This window comes from Solea solea, chromosome 20, assembly GCF_958295425.1.
Source record: "Solea solea chromosome 20, fSolSol10.1, whole genome shotgun sequence".
NCBI lineage: Eukaryota > Metazoa > Chordata > Actinopteri > Pleuronectiformes > Soleidae > Solea > Solea solea.
The window spans coordinates 2,188,109-2,212,017 of NC_081153.1; the positions used below are offsets into that span (position 1 = coordinate 2,188,109).

The 23,909-nt window shown below is 39.8% G+C and overlaps 2 protein-coding genes across 3 annotated transcripts in view; both read left to right on the forward strand.

Moving 5' to 3' along the window:
• The first annotated feature begins 423 nt into the window (after window positions 1–423).
• sh3bgrl3 (SH3 domain binding glutamate-rich protein like 3) lies at window positions 424–5,604 on the forward strand. The gene is made up of 3 exons (XM_058620012.1): window positions 424–585; window positions 2,833–3,000; window positions 3,560–5,604. The coding sequence occupies exons 1-3, from the start codon at window positions 541–543 to the stop codon at window positions 3,623–3,625; spliced, it is 279 nt and encodes a 92-aa protein (XP_058475995.1). The 5' UTR covers window positions 424–540; the 3' UTR covers window positions 3,626–5,604.
• Window positions 5,605–7,032: 1,428 nt separating this feature from the next.
• Window positions 7,033–23,909, forward strand: part of trappc9 (trafficking protein particle complex subunit 9) — a 162,412-nt gene continuing 145,535 nt past the window's right edge. Inside the window, exons 1-9 of one of the 2 annotated variants that reach the window (XM_058619524.1) lie at window positions 7,033–7,087; window positions 8,098–8,681; window positions 10,918–11,063; window positions 12,171–12,296; window positions 14,051–14,077; window positions 15,019–15,140; window positions 16,221–16,346; window positions 17,414–17,630; window positions 21,715–21,858. In XM_058619524.1, coding sequence (XP_058475507.1) covers window positions 8,098–8,681; window positions 10,918–11,063; window positions 12,171–12,296; window positions 14,051–14,077; window positions 15,019–15,140; window positions 16,221–16,346; window positions 17,414–17,630; window positions 21,715–21,858 — 1,492 coding nt within the window. In that variant the 5' untranslated portion in view covers window positions 7,033–7,087. The remainder of the gene's footprint in view (window positions 7,088–8,097; window positions 8,682–10,917; window positions 11,064–12,170; window positions 12,297–14,050; window positions 14,078–15,018; window positions 15,141–16,220; window positions 16,347–17,413; window positions 17,631–21,714; window positions 21,859–23,909) is intronic. The other variant, XM_058619525.1, reaches the window with a different exon arrangement.

Consider the following 23,909-nt stretch of genomic DNA (forward strand, 5'->3'; position numbering starts at 1 on the left):
TGTTTGTCTCTATCTGTGTGTGGCCCTGCGATGGACTGGCGAACTGTCCAGGGTGTACCCCGCCTATCGCCCGATGTAGCTGAGATTGGCACAGCACCCCCGTGACCCTCTGGTGGAGGATAAAGCGGTAGATGATGACTGACTGACTGACATGACTGGACAATTTAAGGGTTGTTTTTAATTTTAAGTAGTTTATATACATGGAAAGGACGCATGTTGCTTTAAAACTTTAAAACAAATTTTTATAGCTTCATTTTTTGAACACATTTTTGTGCTCTAGGTGTGTTAGTGTAACTTTTTTGAAGGCACATCTCACTATCTGACTATCTGACGTCTGTTTCCATGGGGCACGCAAAGTCCAAGTGAGTCATTTATTTTGAAAAGCCACATCGTCTACCTTCTTTCCGCTTTCAATCAACAATGACATTTTTAACTTGACAAACGAGCTGGCGAGAGAGGAGCCGCTACATTACTCGTCTCGTCAACTTAGTAGATCCACACACACGCACACACACAAAGGGCGTTGAAGAACCTGCGACGATGGGCGTCAAGCTGTACTACACCACCGTTACTGCTTCACGGGCGGTGAGTCAAGAACACGTCTAATCACATTTGCTCTTGTTATTTCTTTAGCAGCATTAGCAGCTAACCGTGCTCAGACACACCTTAGTGCCCTATCAGTAAACACAGCTTCCTGCTGACTCACAGTGTAACGGGCCGTTGTGTTCGCGCTGCTCTCTCTGTTCAACACGTCTCTTGAAACGTCAACACTATTTATTTGTAGACGTTAGTTATTGTAATTATTAGATAAACTACGACCCACAATGCACCATTCTATCTTTATTGTCTCTGAGGGTTTGTTGGTAGCATGTTTTGCTAGCTGTTGTTGTAGTTGTTTCTTAAATGTATATATTTTTATATATGTTATTTCTTTATAAAATCATTGTCTTATCATAAGTATTATAACCGTTTTTCTACATGTAGTTGCTTCAAAATAGCTTGTTGCGGTTGCCCTCTACGCACCCACTTCCTGTACGGAAAAAGTACTAAACGCCAAACTTCATGTTAAAAATGTGTCATTTAAGTGATGGCAGCTTTGTGGCAGCAACGGTTATGCGATTATTAATCGATTACTAAATGAACCGTCAGCTGTTTTGATAACCCATTCATCGGGTTGAATGTTTTATTGATTATTAAAACAGGTTTTCAGATTTTTCACAAAACAAGACATTTGAGAACATCATCATTTCCTGGTTTGAGAGACACTGATGGACAGTTGTCCATGTTGCCTGCATTGATGGTTAAAGCTGGACACTGTTTGTTTTCTTCAGGAAAACGTTCATGTGACAAGAGAATGATAATGAGTCGGGGAAGAATCCGTCATGACTGATAAAAGTCAATTATGAAGTGAGCATGTGTCTGCGTCAGACTTTCCGAAAGGTTCTGTTTCAGCTCCTCCAGACTAAAGAGCAACTATTGAGCTTTTAAGTAAATGAAATCAGGGACTGCAGTGCTTTTCTATTTTCTCTATCACAGATTACCGTTTTACAGCTTGAAAAAAGTACAATTTCCGATAGATAATGGGCCTACACTCTGTTTATGAAGACCAAACAATGTTGTTTAAACCAGGTTTTAAGACTATGACGTTGAGATCGTATTTTGCTGGTCTGCCTCTCAATAACGTTTTCAACATTTTGTGACATTTTCCAGCCCTAGTGGCAAATATGATTTGTTTTGTGATGGGTTTACATGCATGGACATCAGATACAACAAATAACGCTGTTTTAGAGGACTAACTTAGTCTTTGGTTAGGTTGTACACTAAGGATTCTGACTCACTTTCTCACCTGAGTAGTTTTGCTTTATATTTTCACACATTGCATGATGTTATTTCGGATGAACTGAGTAGAACAACATCCATTTTCTATGTTCCATGTTCAGTGCAGCACTGTGCGAGAACCTCTGTGCTCTGGACCACACATCTGGTTTCTATTACAAGTAAAAGTTCATGCACTGGAAAACTGTGATGTCACTGGGGTTTAACTCTCTCTCTCACACACACACACACACACACACACACACACACAGCGTCCAAAAAAAACAAAGACAAAACCAAAAAGTAAAGCATGTATAACAACAAGGGAGAAAGAAAATCTATTTATTTGTCAATGACACATGTGTGCTTGCATAACCAAGATATAACAAACAATGTAGTTTCCTTTAGATTATGTCAGTATTTTGTTTCCCATGTTTTTAAGTGAAATAAAAGCCTGCTTTCTTATGATAAACAGCAGCATCTGAATAGTTCTTCAATGGTTTTGTATTCAAAACAAGAGCTTCTGCTTCTTACTTCTGCTTGTGTCCAGCTAAATGCAATCTTGTGTGTGTAGTGTGTGTAGTGTGTGTAGTGTGTGTAGTGTGTGTAGTGTGTGTAGTGTGCGTAGGTGTGGTCACATTGACCAACATCCTCCTTCCAACTTCCTCAGCTGTCCATAAGGTCTATTAATCACCACCCATGGCTTAGATGAAGCCACAGTCTCAAGTGCACTTAAATAATATATTCTATCTATTTTCCCCCAGCACTGTGCCTTGAAAATGATCTGTATGTTCCTGTTCTTCAGACGTACACGTACTGTTCATTTATGAAGTACACATTTAACTGAACACTCTGCTTATTGATCATCTCCTGAGAAATTGTCGATTTTAAAAACAGGTTGTTCTCTAGCGAGCGTGCAGATTATATTATTATGCTCGGGCTGTAATGATACTCTCTTACTGGGCTTTTGACCACATTTCAAATCTGTGCCTCTGTTTTGTTTTGCGTTCCTCTCAGGTGAAGTCTCAGCAGGCAGAGATGATTCGGATCCTCGACAGTAAAAGCATCAAGTATGAGCTCGTCGACATCTCTCTCGATGAGCAGCTACGCGGCGAAATGAGGAGCAAGGCGGGCGACCCCAAGGCCGCCCCTCCCCTGCTTTTCAACGAAGATGACTACTGTGGGGTGAGCTACGCACACACACACACACACACACACACACAGACACACATGTTTGCTGATGATTGATATGTTAGAATAAGATTAATTTCTAAAATTAAACCCAGAAACAGTGGAGAAACAACTCTGTCTGTCAGCACAGATGCGCCTGAAAGCAGTCTGTGAAAAGTCATCACCATTTTCATTGTCAACAGTGTCAGAGTATTTATAGAAACCCGTCAAACCCCTGTTTGCACCATTATTTACTCCCTCTTATGTCACTTTGTATGTTTGCTGTGTTCCAAGAGATTCATGGGTCTGTACTTGGTTGCTTAAGCCTAGTTAATACTTTACTTTGTACTAAGACCAAATGTAGTGTTGTGATAGTGTAACATAAACAAAATCACTGCAAGACTTCTCGTCGCAAGACTCCACAGCGACACGATGACTATAAAGGTCATGCGGCGTGAAAAGTGCACCGAGCTCTCGTTGCACAAATGATTACAAGATGTAAAGTAGATGAGGTGGTAACTTTGTTGTTGTTGTTGTTTGATAGTTTGCTGAAAGACTCTCTTCCTCTCCACAGAACTATGAAATGTTTTCGGACGCAGTGGAAGGAGACACGGTGGAACAGTTTCTGAAACTGGCATGAGGAGGGTCATGAGAGTGATTCCCCGTCTTAACCCCACCCACTCACCCTCACTGTGCCCTAATGGCAGCCCTATCTCCACCCTCTCTGCACCAACGACTGGGTCCACCTGCTTTCAATGCCATAATGAAGAATGCCAAATATCTCGTTTTCAGCTGATCAAGAGACACATTCCCACCTCGTCCCTGCACCTTTTAGATTAAGAGTCTTAATCCGATTTATTCTCGTGTCATTCCTTTGCTTTGATTCCTTTCAGACGGCCTTTTCTGTCTGACAGACCAGTGTTACCACGTTCTCCTCGTCCACTGGGAATCAGTGGGGTGTCTCGGTGTGCAGTAATTCCACTGAATGACAACATTCACACACACACGCACGCACGCACGCGCACACACACTCATCACTCAGTCTTAATGACTTCTTTTTTCTGCAGCCTTCAAGTTCCCATGTCGTACACGGCTGCCTACAACGTGTTTGTTGTCACAGAGACGTAGCATAGAATCCTGATTCTGAGAAGCTAAAAGATATCCTTATTGGCGTGGTTTGGGTGTAAATGCAGATCCTCTGTAACCCATCGAGTCTCTGTGCTGCTTGGACCTGCTCTGAGAGGAGACGTTACACACACACACACACACAAGTACACTTTGTTTGATGCTAGGAAGGAGCACATGAAGGTCCTCCATGTAGTGTTTCTCAAGACTGACTGATTGCTTGGATATTTTCAAACGGGCATTACCTGCGTCTTAACTGCGTTTGCTTGCTTTCAGTCTTCTTCATCTCTGCCTTTTTTGTTAAATATTAGTTAACTGCCACCAAAAACTCAGTCTTAGTGGAGAGAATCTGGCAGGAGAGTGTGATGGTTGTATAAGATTATCTCTGTGGCAGGGTACCTTCTTAATATAAGGTTAGGACTTGGAAGTGACTTGTGTGATTTTTACAGACCTTTTGGATTATGATACACTTGAGCTTTACAGGTGGGTGTATCTCATTGCAGTGTTCTTTCAGGTCGCATTTGACTATCTAGGTAACAAAAATGATAACTTTGGAATAACTCATTTGGAAAAAAAATGTATTTCATTGTTTGTCATTTTTACACCTCGGAGACAACGCTCTCCTCGTTATGTTACAATTATGGTCATCAGTGATCCAAAACAGTGGTTAAACATTTCAGTATCCAGCTGAGAAGAACAAACGGGATTCACATTTGGTGCCAATATATATACAGTTATACATATATATGTATATGTACATATATGTATGTGTATATATATATATATATATATATATATATATACACACAGTTATATATAGATGTGAAGCACTCTTGCAGCCGTATATTCCCTTGTAGAATTAGAACTTGGTTGACTTGCACTTAGTATAACTTGGAACAGTTTTCATTTCACCACCAGGGGGCGCTCTCTGGTTTGTTAACTGACGGTAAAACATTTCACACAGATCTGTAATGGACTGGACTAATGAAGTGAACTCGCTTTCATCCACGTAGCTTTTTCCTTGTTGATGTTACACTTTCACGACGATGTCTGACGTACAGTGAAGGTGAAAGCTGCATTTACCAACCTTCATGCTGTGTTTGCACACAATCTTTGTGTCACACACACGGGAAGAATGAAGGCTTTACTATTGTTGTGCTTATTATCTACATGTTCATTCATTTGATTGAAAAAACAAACATGTTGTGACATTGACAGCCTTCTTCAGACACAATGTTTGTGCACTGTTTTGTAAGACGTTGTTGTGGATGTTGTCGATGTGATTTCACGATGAACCATGTTTTAAGACATTCCATGTCGCTCTCTCGAGCTCCTGCTTTTGCTTTAGGACCAATTTTCTTTTTTTTGGCCCAAAAAGAAGAAGAAGAAGAACAAATGACTGAATTAAAAAAAATGCTGTTGTCTTCCAAGAAGATTGTGGAAAAAAAAGAAGTGATTTATGGGTTAAAGAAAAATAAAAAGGAGTTGAATCCACCTGTCTTTAGTCTTTTTTTTTTAATGTCTCTGTTTACAATGTCATGTATTTCAAGTCTTCAGTGAGAACTTCACAGGATGGTGTGACGGGACATAAGAGTCATTTCTAATTTGCAAGTCAGTGGAAGATGATGATGATGATCTATAGTATATCACCACTGTAGCAACTACAAATGAGCTGCCTGAACCTGGTTGTCGCCTTGTTCGGTAAACTTCCTTTCTATATTTCTAGCCCCTCGTCACACTGCGCCGACATGGACATGGACTGAGCTGCAGAACACAATATCACTACTGACACTACTGGCCTTCTTTAAACCCATTCAAAGGCATTTTATGGTCATGAAAGACACATGTTGTTTTACATAAAGCCTTAAACGTTACAAAAACGCATACATGTAAACAGAACTACAGGCTCAAATCACACAATAACCATTTTCAAACGATGATAAATGTAAAACCTAATTGGTGCCATAAAATAGGATAAAACCTGCTAAAACTTCACTTCACAAAAGTCAAATAAACCTAATATACCTCAGACAATTAATGGGTACAGCTCTGTTTTTCTTTTAGCCAGCAATTCACCTTTGTTGTAAACAGTTTTATTTGTGATATTAATTTGATTTCGGTTGGCAATGTGTTCCAGAGTCGACAGCCCGTAATGGAGAATGGGAATTGTCCAAATGTGGCCTTATGATATCATGGTATTTTACAGTTACTCCTGCTTTATCAGGTACTTTTACTCTCTTTTAATGACCTCCTTTTAACTTGTATATTCTGTTGTGAGATTTATATCTGAAATGATCTTGTCCTGTGTAACTATTTTTACTATCTATACTGCTATCTGGACCAGGACTCCCTGGAAGAAGAGATATTGGACCTTCCTGGCTAATATAAAGGAAGAAAAATAAAAAATAATCATCAATATATTCTGAGGAAAGTGGCTTTTGTTGGACTTGTGTGTATAAGGTTTTCATATGTGCATGTATAAACAATATCTATTCATGTAATAATATTATTAAATAAAATTAAACGAATCAAAAACTAGGAAAAGTAAAGTAAAAAGACCCAGTACTCAGTTGCAGTTCTCATCTTCTCCTTTGAGTGGCGCACGTGTGGCCTGTTTCTTCCTCGGCGTAAGGAAAAAAGACGACGAACAAGAGTAATCGCTCCCTTTAAAGGAAGTTGATCCAGTTTACAAAATAAAATTAACTAAAAAGATAAAAATAATAAAACGAAATTAGTAAAAAAAAACTTGTGAATATTGCTGTTTTTGAACACATTAGCCACATTTTATAGGTATTATATTACTTACTATAAACCGCGTCAGCGAGAATGCTGCGGAGATCTCGCATCGAGAACCATTTTTTTGGGGGATCTTTATTTTGAAAAATGTCAAGCGGAAACGGCGTTGTTAATAAACTGATTACTGTTGTTAGCACCAGAGGAAGAAGGAAGCGGTGACATCTGACAGGACACTGCTAAGGTAATGTTAGTCATAACGTTGTGAATGAAATGAACTGTTGTAGAAGACTGTGGACAGTTGGACTGAAGTGAGTTGTGCAGCTGAGGTCTTTTCCCCTCCAGTCAGCGTTATTCGTCTTCTTCTTCTGTTGACTGTCACGAGTGTAACTGCAATGGTCTGTTAGCTACGCTAAGCTAGCTGTCTGTCGCTCAGGTGTTTTGGGACATTTAGCTGAACGTATAAATGTGTAAAACAGGATTAAATCACGCAAAAGCATCAAAGATTTCGCATTTCGCCTCCTCTGGCCACTGCAGGTTTCCTGTCAGACACTTTTAGCTCGTGTGTCAATGTTTTTTTTTGAAGCATGTGCTGTTTGTGTTTTTGCAAAGTTAACTTTAAAACTTATTATAAAACATTTAACATTTAAACGGCTTCGGAGTCAGAGGGAAGTGCTTTTCTGCTCTAAGCAGCAGTTTTTCATTCAAACGTGAGAGGCTCTGCAACAGCACACACTCATCACTGTTCATAATCATGACAGGTGTTTGTAATTTGTGTGTGTGTGTCTCAATTCAATTGCATCATATATATATAAATATCTATATATATATATATATATATATTAATTAATACAATTACTTGTTGCTCCGTTAAATACCAAAAAATGTTGAAAAATCTTTGTTTACCGAACATGTTGTCAAATGATGTCTTGTTATTGTCCACTAACCAAAATGATTCAGTTTGAATGAGTTCTTTGTTTATATGGATCAAAGAAACCATAAAATATTCACATTTAAGAAGATGAAAAATCATAAATAAACCAAAAAAATAGCACTCACACCGATTAATCAGCTTTCTAGGAATAATATTCTGGTTAGTCTGGATGATTTGTGCTGTGAACAGTTTTCTTTGCAGCTTCAGAATCATTTAATCAATCAAATTATTGCACAGCGTACAACAAAACAAAGTGATGGTTGAAGAATAGTGCATGTGCAACTGATGACACCGAAAGTGAAATGTTTCTGTATGTGAAGATGAGCGTCCCAGACTACATGCAGTGTGCCGAGGACCATCAGACGGTGCTTGTGGTGGTCCAGCCGGTCGGCTTAGTACCCGAGGACCAGTTCTTTAAGATCTACAAGCGCATCGCCAGCGTGAGCCAGGTGAACATCAGGGACTCGCAGCGTCTCCTCTACATCCGCTACCGCCACCACTACCTCCCCGAGAACAACGAGTGGGGCGACTTCCAGACGCACCGCAAGGTGGTGGGCCTCATCTCCATCACCAACTGTGGCACAGCCAAGGAGTGGCCACAGATGTCTGAGCGATTCCACGGCCAGAAGGAAGTGTACAGCTCCACGTTGTACGACTCGCGCCTGCTTGTGTTTGGGCTGCAGGGGGAGATCGCCGAGCAGCAGCGCACCGACGTGGCCTTCTACACCAGCTTTGAAGACTGCTCCGATGTGGAGAAGAGAGTGGAAGACTTTGTGGAGTCCATCTTCATTGTTCTGGAGTCCAAGCGGCTCGACCGCGCCACAGACAAGTCTGGCGACAAGATCCCGCTGCTCTGTGTGCCCTTTGAGAAGAAGGACTTTGTGGGTTTGGACACAGACAGTAGGTGAGTTGCACACTCTGACCCACACTAACCCATTTTTGAGAATGTAGAAGCTGCCAGAGTCGGTGTTTGAATGTGTATCCTTGTTACTTGTTGATGTGCTGCATCATTTGTCACTTTTTATTGTGTGTTTGTCTCAACTTGACACAGAACTTTCTTCTTTTGATTTTTGCTGCATTCATTTCTCTTTGTTTTACCTTGTTTGTTTATTTTGTCTTTCTTCTTTTTTTCCCCTTTTCTTTCAAACTGTCCTGTGAGTTTATTGTTGGGTGTGAAAAGGTGAGATAGTAGAATCCCGAGTAAGTTTAGTTAATCCCACACAAATCCCATCGACTTCAGTTGTGCCCTGACAGAAACAGCCATTAGCCACTCCAACCCCCCTCCCCACCCCCCTGTGCTGCTGTGCGTTTGCCAAACTCATCACTTCCTCCACATGTTTTTAGTTCATACACAAACTGATTTGAAGTCAGGTTGTTTATGGTCCTGGCCACAAACGTCCATGTAGCCATTAGAACAGCAAAATACAGCAAACTCTAACTACTTGAATCAAAATCAACTGTTGCATTATTGCATTTAAAACCCCTCTATACAGACCGTGAAACAGCAATTGTACTCAATTTTAAATTCATCAGTTACAAGCATCGAAAACATGGGCTGGTTTTAGTTTGAGATTCCAACTCTAACAGTGTAAATAACATACACTGCTATAAACATAATTCATGTCATTTTATATGATTTAAATACACTATAAGACATCTATTTTTAGGGAACTATAGTTTTGCAATTATAAGAAATACATAATGCTTTGCTTTTTTAAACAGTTTATCAAAAAGCTTTAAGAAGGAGATGAAGAAAGAAAACATGACAGATGCCAAATTTCATAGAAATGCACTGAATGAAAATGAATATAAATGAAATGCTATATATTAAATAGGTTTAAATAGTTTCCTGTTGGTAAAATATATGTTGAAATGAAAAGTCTCTTGAGGTTATGTTAGCAGCTAACTAAGCATAAAAAAAAAAAAGATGTACCATGGAAAGATGTTTTTATAAAAAAAATCAAATTTAACCTTTTTGGAAAATATATGGAAATTGCATATTTGTAGTGTACGTGAAGCGAAAGCCTCAACGTTTGGACAGTGAAGGTTTATCGTTTGTAAACAAAGAGATGCCGACTTCTCTCTGCATTTATATTCATTATGGATTTAAATCTGTTTATCCAAAAGCAGTGCTTCATTTAAAATATTTGTTTTTACAAATAGCTGCATATATATTCTGTGAAACGAGCAAACGCATGATGATGACGATCATGGGGAGGAGGAACTGATGGTTTGGCCGAGGTTTGCTCCTGCTTCAGGACATTTGGTTTGAAAACATTTAGGTTAAAAAATTAAAGGTAAGAATGAATTAATAACAGTAATTATTGCAATACAACTGTTTTCATTAGCAATACATCCAAAAACTGTAGAGAGAATTTCATGATATTGTTGTCTGATCCCCTCTATTATTATGAATAAATCTCCTACAACTATTATTCCAACTCATATAACATGAAACAAGTTCAATATGTGTTATTTTTATAATGTTTTATTGTTTTTTGCCCATGAACAAGAACAAAATGACATTTTTTAAAACACAATAATTATTTCTGATTTGAAAATTTTTATTGTGATGTGAACCTTTTTGGTCACATCACTCAGCCTTTAGTTGGAGTGAAACACACTGACATGCTAACATGCAGGCTTTTCCTTGTGATTGTTGTTCAGCAGTAGTGAGAATGTTTTTACAGTATGTCGTACTGTAACTAGACCTAGAACGGCTGTTTGTGTAGATTTTCATAACCCTGACATTATTATCTTCCCTTGACCCCTCCTGTTCTCTTAGAAATCTGAGATTCTTTGCACAGTGAGGGTCAAACTTTAAAAAGGAAAACAGATAAATTCCTGTGTGTCCCTGTGAATCTGTGTTATCGTCCTCTCACATGACTTCATCCCTGTTCTGTTGCTGCTCCTTTGCCTGTGTTTACATCCCTCTCTGAATCACGTCGTCTCCTCTCCTGATGTGAGAAACGACATAAGCAGAAGTTCACATGTGTGTTGTTCTTATTATGAAAGAAGGACATCTCCAGTATATGGGGAAAACAAAAATGTATTCTATTAAGAATTCGAGCCATGTTATTCACTCTGCTGTTTACTGAAAATGCCTCTTTCCTCCTCCTGCTGCTGCTGCTTTCCTGCAGGCATTATAAGAAGCGTTGCCAGGGACGGATGAGGAAGCATGTCGGGGATTTGTGTCTCCAGGCGAGCATGCTGCAGGACGCCCTGGTCCACTACCACATGGCTGTGGAGCTGCTCAGAGGGGTTAATGACTTCCTCTGGCTGGGTGGTAAGTCAGCAGGATGACACTGTGAGCCCATAGGCCTTTTTTCTTTGAGTAATGTGATGTACTGTATATGGGCCCTCTTATATATATGTGTATATTTCAGTAACACTCCTCTCTGCTGACAAAAACACTGATTCACCGGCTTCCTGCAACAGCTCAGTGATATTACTGTAATAACCACACGTTGGCTTTGACATGCGACTTCTTTTTTTAAATTTTTCCAGGAGCACAAACCGTCGTGTAACTACGGTGATGCAAAATGTGTCGTCTGTGATGCGCTCAGTGTTTAAAGGGTTAAACTCAAACAGAACAAATAGATTTTCGCCATTTTGTGATTTTAAAAAAATGTGATAAAGATGTTAACTGAGCAGGAGATGGTGGTGCTACAAGTGTAGCGTGCAACTTTTATATATAAATATGTCTCTTCCATTCAAACCACTGTCAGACGAGTTCACACAATGCTGATTAAGCATCAGTTCCACTCGACATGGTCTGTGTTTTCAGCACTGCGCACAGGAAGTGAGTAACGTCAGGACAGAGTTTCAAAAGTGAATTCTACTCATGCGTCTTGTAGCTTCCTGCTCAGTTCAGGTCTGATTGAATTGCTCGACAGTCGGTGTGTTTACGTGCAGGTTAAAGGTCCGATTTCTGTCAGACTTAGACTATAATTTGGTTTTCTTTAAGTCATGTGAACAAGATAGTCAAGCTCGTCTTAGTCAGATTAACATACCTGTATAATAGTCCGATAACTGGAGTCGGACTTGGTCTCTGACCCGGAAGTAGAAGGAGGTGATGTGTTCATTTAAAACATGACATTATATCGTGGAGACTGTTCCAAACACTTCTTCTTTTTCTTCTATTTGAAGTATAATCTGGTTTATATACTGATGTACTTGATGATAACACAGTAATAGCCACCAATCACATCACTGATGTACAGAATTTCCTGGGTTTGCAGTCAGTTTTTCTTCTCTTTGCCCGTAACCACACTGACACACGGTAACGATATAAAAAACGAAGTAAATAAATGTCAGGATGACAGAGGAATCTTTTTAAAGTTTATTTAATTATTTTTGAAATGATTATTGCTGTGTGTGTATTTGTCTGCAGCTGCGTTGGAGGGTTTGTGTTCAGCGTCGGTTATATTCCACTACCCCGGAGGCACCGCGGGGAAGACGGCGGGACGCAAGCCCAGTGTCTCTCAGGCGGCAGATGCAGGCAAACGCCACAGACCAGGTGAGCAACATCACTGTGATGATGTAAGAACAGCTGTGTTGTGTTTTTTTATGATTGACTGAAAGTGTCACCGGTGAGCGTCAGCGTTGTAAACATCACTAAACTTTACTCGGCTAAGCTCGGCTTTCCTAAACTGCTGAGGCTTCTCTTGTTTACCGTGCTCATTTAATCCTGAATGTAAATCTACCCACTCTGTTATTAACATGCTTTAATATTATTCCTGCCTTGTGCATGAAGTTTGTGTATATGTCTGTATGTAAAACTCTTCTTGATCTGAGACTTTATCTAATGTGGCATTACCTTATCAAGCTTTATTTTCAATTGTTTGGTTTTTGCAAAGCAAAGCAAACCAACATTTTATTGTAGAAGCAGTCACATATTTGGTATTTTACATTATAGTGCAATTTCTTTTGACGCAAGTAAATTAACCTCTTCTTCCCTGACGTCGCATGCAGCAACAAACACGTCATAAAGCCATGTCTAACTTAAATAAACACAGACATGCTTCATACCCACAGAAAGTCAGAAACTCGGCTAAAAGCTCATGAAAACATTCTTATGTTCACTATAAACACAACGAAAACACCAGTCGATCAAACCAGCAGGAGACGAAAAGCACCATAACAGTGTAAACATTGAAAAACGTGTTCACTTCAGCAGCATCAGACTTTGATGTTGTAACATGGTGTCCTTTAGTTTTTAAGCTCCTACTGCATATTTTTAAATGTGATATTTACTTTAAAATGCAATAGTTTTTTAGACGAGGCCCGAGCCACGAACCTCTCGTCATCCTTCAGATTATTATATCCGTGGCTTTCCGGTCATTTTTGAGGCGCGTTAACGTGCATTAAAACTCCTGAAAGTTGGCATGGAGGTCAGGTCTGGCGAAAACGCAATATTGACATAGTAGAAACATAGGTGAAACGTGGATGGAGCGCGCCAACAAGTTGCGCCGACTTTCACAAAACTTGGTGGGAATATGGTATAGCCCAAGACGAACAAAAAAGTCAGTCGGGACCACGGCCTCAACTCAACAGGAAGTTGGCCATTTTGAATTTAGCATCCATCTTGGCGATTTCCACGCTCTGTGGATGAACAAACTCGTCTGAGCGTGTTTATCGCTTCGCCCTATAACTTCGCCATACATTGACCGATCGCCTCAAAACCTCATATGTGACACGAGAGACCGACCCTAAACACATCTATGGACACAAACTTCACCCAACGTGATGTTGTCCATTTTGAATTGAGGTCAGGGAACTGCTGCACTCCCCAGTGAAAAATGGGTTAGTGTGGGTCAGAGTGTGCAACTCACCTACTGTCTGTGTCCAAACCCACATCTGGGCGCGAGGGCCATCCGCTAGTGTATGCTGGTTTCCATCTGCATTTACTCTGACACAGTGGCATCTACAGTGATGCTTACACTGGTGGAATCTCACACATGTTCTCTTCATTTTGATACCAGGATGATTCACATAGAGCTTGTAATTGCAGAGATACACTCTATTTAGTTTGGGCATGTCATTTTCGACCAGGGAAGAAGAGGTTAATTTGGTTTTTGCTTGTTTTAATTTTTACAAATTGAGCACAGATTTTAAAATCGCATGCCCAAATAGCTGCTCCGTGTAAGTCATCTGTGAGCAGCAGCAGCAGCTTCAGCAGCAGCAGCAGCAGCAGCAGCCTGCCTAACACTTCTAACACCGCGCTAACATTGTGTCATGGAGTCAATCTGCATTGTGTTTCTCTGTCTGTAGGAGCTCAGGAGGTTCTCATTGACCCAGGTACAGTATTTGTTTAACAACATCGCTCTCATAGACAAAACTCCTTGCTTGTGGTCACGTGTAACCCTGTGTGTGTGTGTGTGGCGTTGTGTTTCCCCCACCGCATCATCAGAGTTTTCTGTTGTAAAATCAGCTGATGTGTTTTATTTCTTTTCTTTCTGTGACAGGTAGTGTTCTGATCATCTTTTTTGTTTCTAATGCACCTTATTCTTTCTTACAGCTATGTTTTGGTGATTGGTGTCACATGACCACATGATTGAAGACCAAGCCTTTTTATGTCTTCTCTCATTTGCTTCCATTCTTTTCTTCTTCTTTTTATTATTATTAAGCTTCCATTAGTCTAACACAAATGTTCCCAGTCGAGGAAAGTTTCACTGTTGTCGCCTAGAGGAAAAATCAGATACTGTATTTATGTTTGACTCTGTGTCTGTTAATCATCCCAGAAACCGTGTTTTTTGTTGTGCGTGCAGTGTTTTCGTTCTGTCGTATTCTACGTGCAATTTAGCCGAGAAGCTGTGCGATACAGCGGCTCATTATTCACTTACGTGTCACAGTGACAACAACTGCAGCCCCACTGCTGGGTAACATTTTCAATTTGTAGTCGAAGCAGATTTTTGCCAAAAGATGCATCTTTGAAGCTGTTGCAGGTGCGAGTCTTGATGTCACCTGTTTCTGGTCTGTAAAGTTTAAGATGAATGTTAAACACGACACTCAGGAGGCAAACAATAATAAATATAGATCAATATGCTGTGGTGGCAGAAGCCAGGGTGACGACGTACGGTTCCTCTTTCTGTTGTTGCCCCTTGTGTCATTCCGTTTCCTCTTCTGTCTGAACAGCCTTCATTTTTTTGGATGGATGGATGTCTCATTTTCTTTACTTTTCTTCTTCTTCTTCTTCTTAAAGAAAGTGAACATATTATGCCCTTCTCTTTTGAGTCCAGGTGCCCTCACAGCCAATGGCATCAGCGCAGACACGAGTACGGAGATTGGACGAGCAAAGAACTGCCTGAGTCCTGAGGACATTATCGAGAAATACAAAGAGGCCATCTCCTACTACGGGAAGGTACGGACCACCAACTGCACAATTAAAATGACAGCCAAATATCGTTTTAAGAGTAAAGAGATAGAGATGTTTATGATATCATGTGGTATAATGTAGTGTTATTTTACCAGAAGCTAATTATTATTATTGTTATTATTATTGTTAAAATCTCAGCATACAAGTAAAAGGTATAAATATAAATCGATATTTAACATTTTAAGTATTGTATTCTCTTGTTACATGGCAGGGTAATATGTATCCTTCTCACCAGGGGGCAGTATTTGACCTGTTATGATGGGAGTTTGAAGGCGCAATGATAATACTGCTCAGTATTAGAAGAGTGTATACTGTACTGATGCCTGATGTTGTTTTTAGTGAATGATATGGCACGTGGGGGAACAAGAATAAAGAAATAAGCTTGAGAACTTGTGATCTCTGGAAGTGAGGGATGATATAACCTAACTTACGTAACTAAAAAGTAGATGCATCACTCAAAGCTGTGTGTATCTGTTCATGGTATAATGTTTTCCCTGGTGTGACTGCACTGTCTGTGGCTACACAGCAGCATGAAAATGGTATCCGTGTTGCTCAGGGAAAGCTGAATCGGCTCATTATGCAACCACACACCATTCAGAGACACAGTCCTGTGCTTTATCTTCATTATTATAATTGCCTTTTTGCACTGACCTCCCTCAGCCCTTTTACCTGTAACTAGTTCATTGAGGATTAAATTACTCCTCAACACATAGCCATTTAGACATTAATTGAATTTTAATGAGAGTTGGAGTGGAAGGAAGTTGAGAGACGGCATGATAAAAAAAAATATAATATATATATATATATGTATATGTATATATATATATATACACACACATACATTCACTGGGTGTAACAGCTGTAGCTCAGGTTATTCTGTGTAGCAAATGAAGGCTTCAGGGATTCCCTGTGTCAGGGATCAGCGTTATCACAATTCCCAGACACTCCCAGTGTGTGCAGGGACTGATGAGGGTGGTCATACGTTATTAAGTGGGTCGTGGAAGTCACCGTGACCCTCGTTGAGTGATTATCTTGCTCCCCCTGCACTTTTCCTCTCCTCCGCAGTATAAGAACGCAGGTGTGATCGAGCTGGAGGCCTGTGTGAAAGCTGTCCGAGTGCTTGCCATTCAGAAGAGGGCGAGGGAGGCGTCCGAGTTCCTGCAGAACGCTGTGTACATCAACCTCGGACAGGTAATGCAACGCTTTCCCAAGTTTCTGGGATTCATATACACAAAGTAGTCAGTTTGTGATCCTTTCTCTTTTAGTTCTTTAAATCTTGTTTATCTTTCTATCTGTCTTTTGTAACTGATCACATTTACAGATGATCACATTTTGATGGCATTTAAAGCTGCTATCAATGAAATAGGTCAGAATGTGCGTTAAGATAAACGGGTAAATACTGTACTTTAGTTTTTGCCACAGCTGCTCCATTGGTAAAGTCAAAGCATGTCAGTAAGAGGTAACAAAAACATAATAAAGTTTATCGCACCTTAACACAAAACAGTTAACCACACAAAACAATCACAGTGAACAGAGAGAGAAGTCCTTTCACTGTGTATTTGACCGAAAATGTTGTTAGACAGTTATTGTTTCATTGATTCATAGATGTTTTGTGAACACTTTTATATTACCGACACATGAATGTGTCTGCTTGCCCCAAAATGATCAAAGATGGCAGAGGAAATGGATTCTGTGCTTCACAGGTGGTCAACTGTTGCTCACAAGTATTTATTAGAAGTAACCTGCTTGGTTTTCTCTCATTATGAGTAGCACTGGGGACAATATGAAAGCTCTGTGGTCTGAGAGCTATCAAAAATAACAGAGGTTTCAGTCAGTGAGGCTCAGAGTCTCTCAGTCTTAGGGGTCAGACAGCAAATCTAAGAAAAAGGCTAATACGGTTCGGGTCTCTGTCCCCTACCCCTAACAAAAGCATTAATCTGGTGATGTAAAGAGGGGCGGTGACAATAACGGCAGCAACAGGCAGGAAATTAGTCACATGTTTCAAGCCATTAATATGCAATCCTGTAATTCAAGGTGAACTGCTGGTCAGTCGTCTTCTACTTCTACTCTCATTGATGTGCACTGGATGTTTCAAGTTTCTCGATCACTGTCATGGACCAGGATTATTGTCCAAACTTGAGATGTCTCTGACTCGTCTCATACAAACACATGTAGAACTCAGGAGGACCGAGAAACTGCAAGTGTCAAACACTCTGCACAGTCATATAGTAAGTCTGACTTTGTGTTTGTAACGGCAGCTGTCGGAGGAGGAGAAGATCCAGCGCTACAGCATCCTGTCTGAGCTCTACGAACTCATCGGCTTCCACCGCAAGTCTGCGTTCTTCAAGCGCGTCGCGGCGATGCAGTGCGTTGCCCCCACCATTCCTGAGCCGGGCTGGAGAGCCTGCTACAAGCTGCTGCTGGAGACGCTGCCTGGATACAGCCTCTCCCTGGATCCCAAGGACTTCAGCAAAGGTAGCCCAGTGTTTTTGAGTTATTTTAAAAGATGTAGAAGATCATTTACAAACTTTGGCATCATCTTTTTCTACATTTTTAGAAACAATTGCTACTATATATGCCATTGTTTATTTATTACAATATATCCAACCACAGAAACGACCATGAGCTATGACATCATCTTATAACATCTAAATAGGTATACACAAAAATGCAAGGTTAACACACATTTATTCATATTTATTCAAGTTTTAAATGGAAATACAAAATCATTAAAACTAGGAGGCAGTGATCGAGTAAAAACACGGTTTATTTATGGCTTGACAAAATGCACGGGGCTCCAAAGGTCTGCAGGAAAGTGGCCTCAGACTTGTGTATTCCTGCAGTATATTAGCCGTGCTATGAGTACACTCTGCTCCTCTGTGAGACGACACATTCATCATATATTAAAGCACTCTCATTGCCCAGGAACTTGAATAAAAAGGTAGGGTCACTGTCCTTTTGTACCATGTACATTAATGTTATAAATCAGATTTTAGCTCTGAACCTGGAGAGAGAGCTTCTTTTGTTTGCAGCCACACACAAACTGAAGGATTTCACTCAATCTGTTTGTTTCCTAGTGTCCAGATTTTATGTTGTAAAAAGGATTAAATCTCACTCTTTGGTTGATCTTTTTCCAAATGAAAGCAGTGACATAAACTCCCATTTTATAGACTCGTCAAATAACTAGTACTCCTTGGTTCCACCTGAAGCTTCGCTGTCTCTTTTCAAGAGCGCTCCTTCAAGCACTTGTCCATTCAAGCCACCACTTTACTCAAAAAGAGACGCACAGCTGAGACCTGACCCGCGCTTCTGTGTGCAATCTTTGCTGAGGTCCTTATGACGAGCCTCTTGTTTCAACAGACTCTCGACCCTCATTTGTTGCAGCTGCACCTCGTCGGCAGACACAATAGACGTCACAACAACCTATTTTCTCTTGTGGTTGTAATTCTAGGGACAAAGTGAAATGATTTTCCCTCTGATATCTTTGTTTCCTTTCATAGAGCTGTTGTTTGTTAAAGGCTGTACCTTTGGGTTAGGGTTAGATAAAATAACCAGTGGTAACATGTGCAGTAGCTGGTGTTTGACCACAGAGGCAGTAGATAGACTGATTTATTTAACTCGCCAAGTGTATAACTGTGAAGATGTGCACCTGGATCACCTGAGTTTATACCTGTGCATGCTGGTGTTTTACCTGGAAGGAAGTGATTTAGGTTTTGCTCAGGTTGGTTTAGTTTCACTAACTAAAAACTAAACGAGAATGTTGTCACAAAGCACACACTAACGGCATTTACTCATCTGCCATCCATGCTAATATCTTTTAATTTAAAGGGCCATTTCACCCAAAAAATACATTTATTTTTTTACCAATTTCCAGATAAATAAGTTGGATCTGAGATACACGCCTCATTTCCACAACAACAGAGGAAGTTGGGATTGAACTAAATAAATAAAATTGACAAAAAGTCGACGTCAAAGTCACTTCCTTCAGAGAAAATAAAAGCCCTACTCTGCTCTTTACTGTGTTTCTGTCCAGTTTTATGAGTAAAAGATGTGAAAAAATCTAATAAATAAAACAAAAACAGGTGAAATTTAGTCTGACTGTAATAGAATATGAATTATACAAACACAGCAGCATCATATTGATTTTAAGTCGATTCTTCATTCAAAAATGGGTGAAACTGCCCTTTTAACTGTGATTTTTATACATGATACAAACATGTATTACATGAATGGGATACAGATATAAAGAAACGTCTTCTTGCATTATGGGCTAGTAAAACATCCAGAGCTTTTGGGAATTAAATAATTAACTATTCCCTGACTAACTGATGATTAATTGTATTCAGTAACTAAATCAGTTTGATTTTCTCATAAAATACAGACGAGGTCTCTGATTTCAGCCTCTTAAATGTGAATATTTTCTGGTTAATATTCACCAGAATATTAACCAAATAAATCAGTTTGATTTTCTCATAAAATACAGACGAGTTCTCTGATTTCAGCCTCTTAAATGTGAATATTTTCTGGTTTCTTTGGTTCCTCTTGACGGTTCTTTGGTTTGTGAACAAATTATTTGATCATCATGCTGAGTACTTTGGTCATTTCAGGTAGTTTTATCAGACAAGTGTGACTGTCTTCTCTCAACACGAATGTCTTTACCACAGTTATAAAGACCAATAGTTAAATAGGTTAAATGAAAAGAGATAGATATAGAAAGATATTTTGTGTCGCTTCCTTAAATCAACATTCCAGACCTTGGTCCGTCCATGGCACACGCCTCCTCTAACTCACCTTCAACCCTTTAAACCCTTTGGCTGAAGGGATCAGGTGTGAGTCTATGAACTGGGGGAGGAAAGGAAGTTCAAGTGGGAAGGAAAACCGTTTGGTGCATTCCAAGATGTCTGCTTTGCCCTGATATACAGAAGAACAAATTACTTCTTAAATGTATCGACAATGAGGAAACAATTGAAATTAAATATGTTTTTGATAAAAAATTCTCGGGTCTGAGGTGGTCAGGTCAAAGCCAGTCGGGTCAGAGGCAGGTCCTGTGCACCAACACAACCATTACCTTGTCGTTGTGATGACTGGGTTTACAGACTTTATCTTTTATTTATCTATCACAAATGAATCTTTTTGCACACCGGAGCAGGAGAGACGTTCTCCGAAAAGCCAAAAAGTGTGTGTTGGATTACTGTCCTCGATAAGTGCTGATTTTGGCAAAACAGGTGGAGGTCGGCTAATTTTAAGTGCTTAGTGGGCGCAGAATAATAAAATGGAGGGGAAAAAAAAAACGGCTTATGAGGGAATTGTATTTACAGATTGCACAGATTGGCAGCAGAAGTCGGGATGCATAAACTGCTGATAACAGGAAAGCATCGTGGGCATGATGTTATTGGAAGTGCTGTTTAAGCTGAGGAAACCTCAGAGTGTTTACCAAACATCCTCCCTCCCTCTCACCCCAGGCCTCCTTCGCTCATCTTGCCTTTAGTTTTCTTTCCCACTCAGTGAGTCAACAGTTGACAGCTGGGAGGAGAGCAGGGAATCTCTTTAGGGGGTTGAGGGTCTTATGTAAGAGTTGCTGTCAGGCTATTAAGATGTCTCGCGGAGCTCTGCAGAGCAAACAACCACAGTGGAGCACACGTGAAGGTCTGCAGTGGGGGATATATCACTTCTCAGAGATGGCTCCGCGGAAAACACTTGCGCTTAATCGAATTATTTGTGGCCCCTTTGTGCGGGAAGGGTTTCAGCCATGCCAAATACAGGCTTACCATGGTTTGTCACACACTTGTGCAGTTGAAAAGAACTGTGTGTGTGTGGGTGGGTGTGTTTATAGAAAATCTGTGTTGAATATTGAATATTATATTTATATTTCCCAATATTACCATGTCAGTATAAGCAGCACTTTACTATATTTAATAATTCAAATTCTCTGAATGAAAAGATCAGAGCTTTATGTGTAAAATATGGTCACGTCCATTACAAAGAGATAATATTAATATTATATTTAGTAATTATACTTGCTTATTAACTACTTAACATGTACTACAAATGATTAGGTGCATAGTTTAGATGAAGTGAGGAAGGGTGTGTGTTAGAGCTGAAACAATTACTCGATTCATCGATTATTAATCGATCACTAAATGAGTGATAAAATACAACTATTTTGATAATCGATGAATCGCTTTGAAGCTTTTTTCATGATTAAAACAAGATTTCTGATAGTTTCAGCTTCTTAAATGTGAATATTTTTTTCTTTTCTTTGCTCCATATAAACAAAGAAATCAACATCATCATCTCCAGGTTTGACGAACACTGACCAACATTTTTTTAACGTTTTCTGACATTTAATGGACCAAGCGATTACTCAATTCATCGTGACAATAATCGATTATGAATGTCATCGTTGGTTGCAGCTCTAGTGTGTGTGTGTATGTGTTAAATTGATCCTGCTGCCTCTTAATGCTTTTTTTTCCCCCCTGATTTGATTTGATAACATGGTAACATAAGATGTCAGTGGTGTGAGTGTGACGCTCTCTCTCTCTCTGTCTCTCTCTCTCAGGGACTCACAGAGGCTGGGCTGCAGTACAGATGCGCCTCCTGCATGAACTTGTGTACGCCTCCCGTCGAATGGGAAACCCGGGCCTGTCTGTGCGCCACCTGTCCTTCCTGCTGCAGACCATGCTGGACTTCCTGTCTGATCAAGGTCAGCACACAGTCAACATAGTATACAAATATAGAATGAATTCAAATCTGTGAGTCGCTGTCAGTGCTCAGACGTCCTGATTAATTGTGTGTTTGATCGCATGTGATGTGAAACCGAGCCTTTTTCTTGGATGGAGTACATCACTGTGCTCTCACCAGAAATCCTGTGTCACCAGGAGAAGGAGATAGTGCTTTTTTTTATTTATTTTTTTATATGAAAGCCAGACGGTCCATTGGCCACACAATAGAACCCAGTGTAATCCTCGGTTGGCTACAGATGGAGGGAGAGTGTAAGGAGAATGAGAGGCGGTACGCACAACATGAAGCAAGCACGCTGTGTAAAATATTAAACACCGTGAAAGGTAATTCTGTTGTGAAGCTGTGGTGACGGTACTGCTCCCGAAAAAACATCTTGCTGCTAGAAGGCTATAGAAACTATACTAAATTATGTAATTACTACTTCTACTGTTATCTATTTTCCGTGTTTTTTTTTTTTTGCTACATTATAATACAAATTCCTTATTTACTTTGGTGACACTGGGCTCTGAGCTGCCGTCTGCTGCAGTTCGGGTGCTTTCCTTTGTGTTCCTTCACTCCAGTTTGCAGTGTGATATTAATAACAGCAGGTTATTGTACTGTATGTAGCTGGAGTGGAATACTTTTGACCTTGTGCGTGAATGTCGAGCGCAGAATACCAAACATTTTTATTCAAAGCATACACGAGCGATTGGGAGTTTTTCATGGCATTTGTCACGGCATTCATAAAACATGGTTTAATTGAAAGTGAACTTGGGCGATTTCATTCTCCTCTGTGTTAATGTCGTCACATTGCTCACGGGGCGCTTCATATCTGAGTTGGCCGGGGTCTTTTCAAAGGCCTCTCTGAGGCTGGCTCTACCCTTTTTCAAGTCATTCCCTGTGTCATTAGGAACATAGCCTGAATATTTTATGAAAGCCTTCACCTTTTTAGCAGCGCTAGAATTTAAGATAACTCCCAGCGGCTCTCCGACTGGGTCATGACAAGGTGACCAGGTAGAGCTAATTAGACCTGATTCGAGCACTGCCTTGGAGAACGCCGTCAGTGAGGGACATCTGATGAGGAGAGTGTGATAAATAAAACCAAACATTAAGATCTCACAGCAGAACAGAGAACTACAAACACAGGCTATGGCTGAACATGATCATTAAATTATTGATCTGATATTTGGAAAAAAAGATATATATATATATATATATATAAACTTAGCACAGAAAATTAGGGAAATTTGTGTCCTTTGCAATAAATCGTATACTGTTGGAAAGCCTGTTTACCCAAATCTTCTCTGCCAATGCCAAACAGTTTATTCTGCTATTATTGACTCTTGTTTGGTGTCGTTTATTGGATTGGATGATTGAAGTCTGTAGAAACGTGACATATTGGCAATTTAACAATTTATTCATTTCACAAACGGGGCCTCAGTAGCATGTTAAAGAACCATACACAGCCACAACAGTCTGGCACCTCCTCCTCCTCCTCCTCCTTCTGAAACATGTACTAAAAATACAGTATGTATGTATGTGTGTGTGTGTATATATATATATATATATATATATATATATATATATATATATATATATATATATATATATATATATATATATATATATATATATATATATATACACATACTGTATTTAACTTCTGCTGCGAGGGGTCTCTCTCTCTCTCTCATAATCAGAACAATAACAAAAGATGTAGTTTGATGATGTCGTGGGATCATGAGCTTCAGCTGACTTCTCGATTAAGTGACTGATCCTCTCTTGTCATTTTCCTGAAGTGGTTTGGGTTCCAGCTTGTAGTTAAGTTATATACACCACACAGCAATCAGCTATAGTTTTATAGTATAGTGTCTTTATAGTAAAAGTATACTACTCATTCTTAAGATGATTTAACGCTAAAATGTTGCATATTATATCTTAAAAACTAGCGTACGTAGGGTATTTTTTGGCATTACTGATGAATAATTCCATAATGACATTATAGCGTACGTGAAGTGATCTATACTTCTGTAC

Coding starts and splice junctions, on each gene's coding strand:
- sh3bgrl3 (XM_058620012.1), top strand. CDS start 541: ATGGGCGTCAAGCTGTACTACACCACCGTTACTGCTTCACGGGCG. Junction 586..2,832: donor CCGTTACTGCTTCACGGGCG/GTGAGTCAAGAA, acceptor CGTTCCTCTCAG/GTGAAGTCTCAGCAGGCAGA. Junction 3,001..3,559: donor ACGAAGATGACTACTGTGGG/GTGAGCTACGCA, acceptor TCCTCTCCACAG/AACTATGAAATGTTTTCGGA.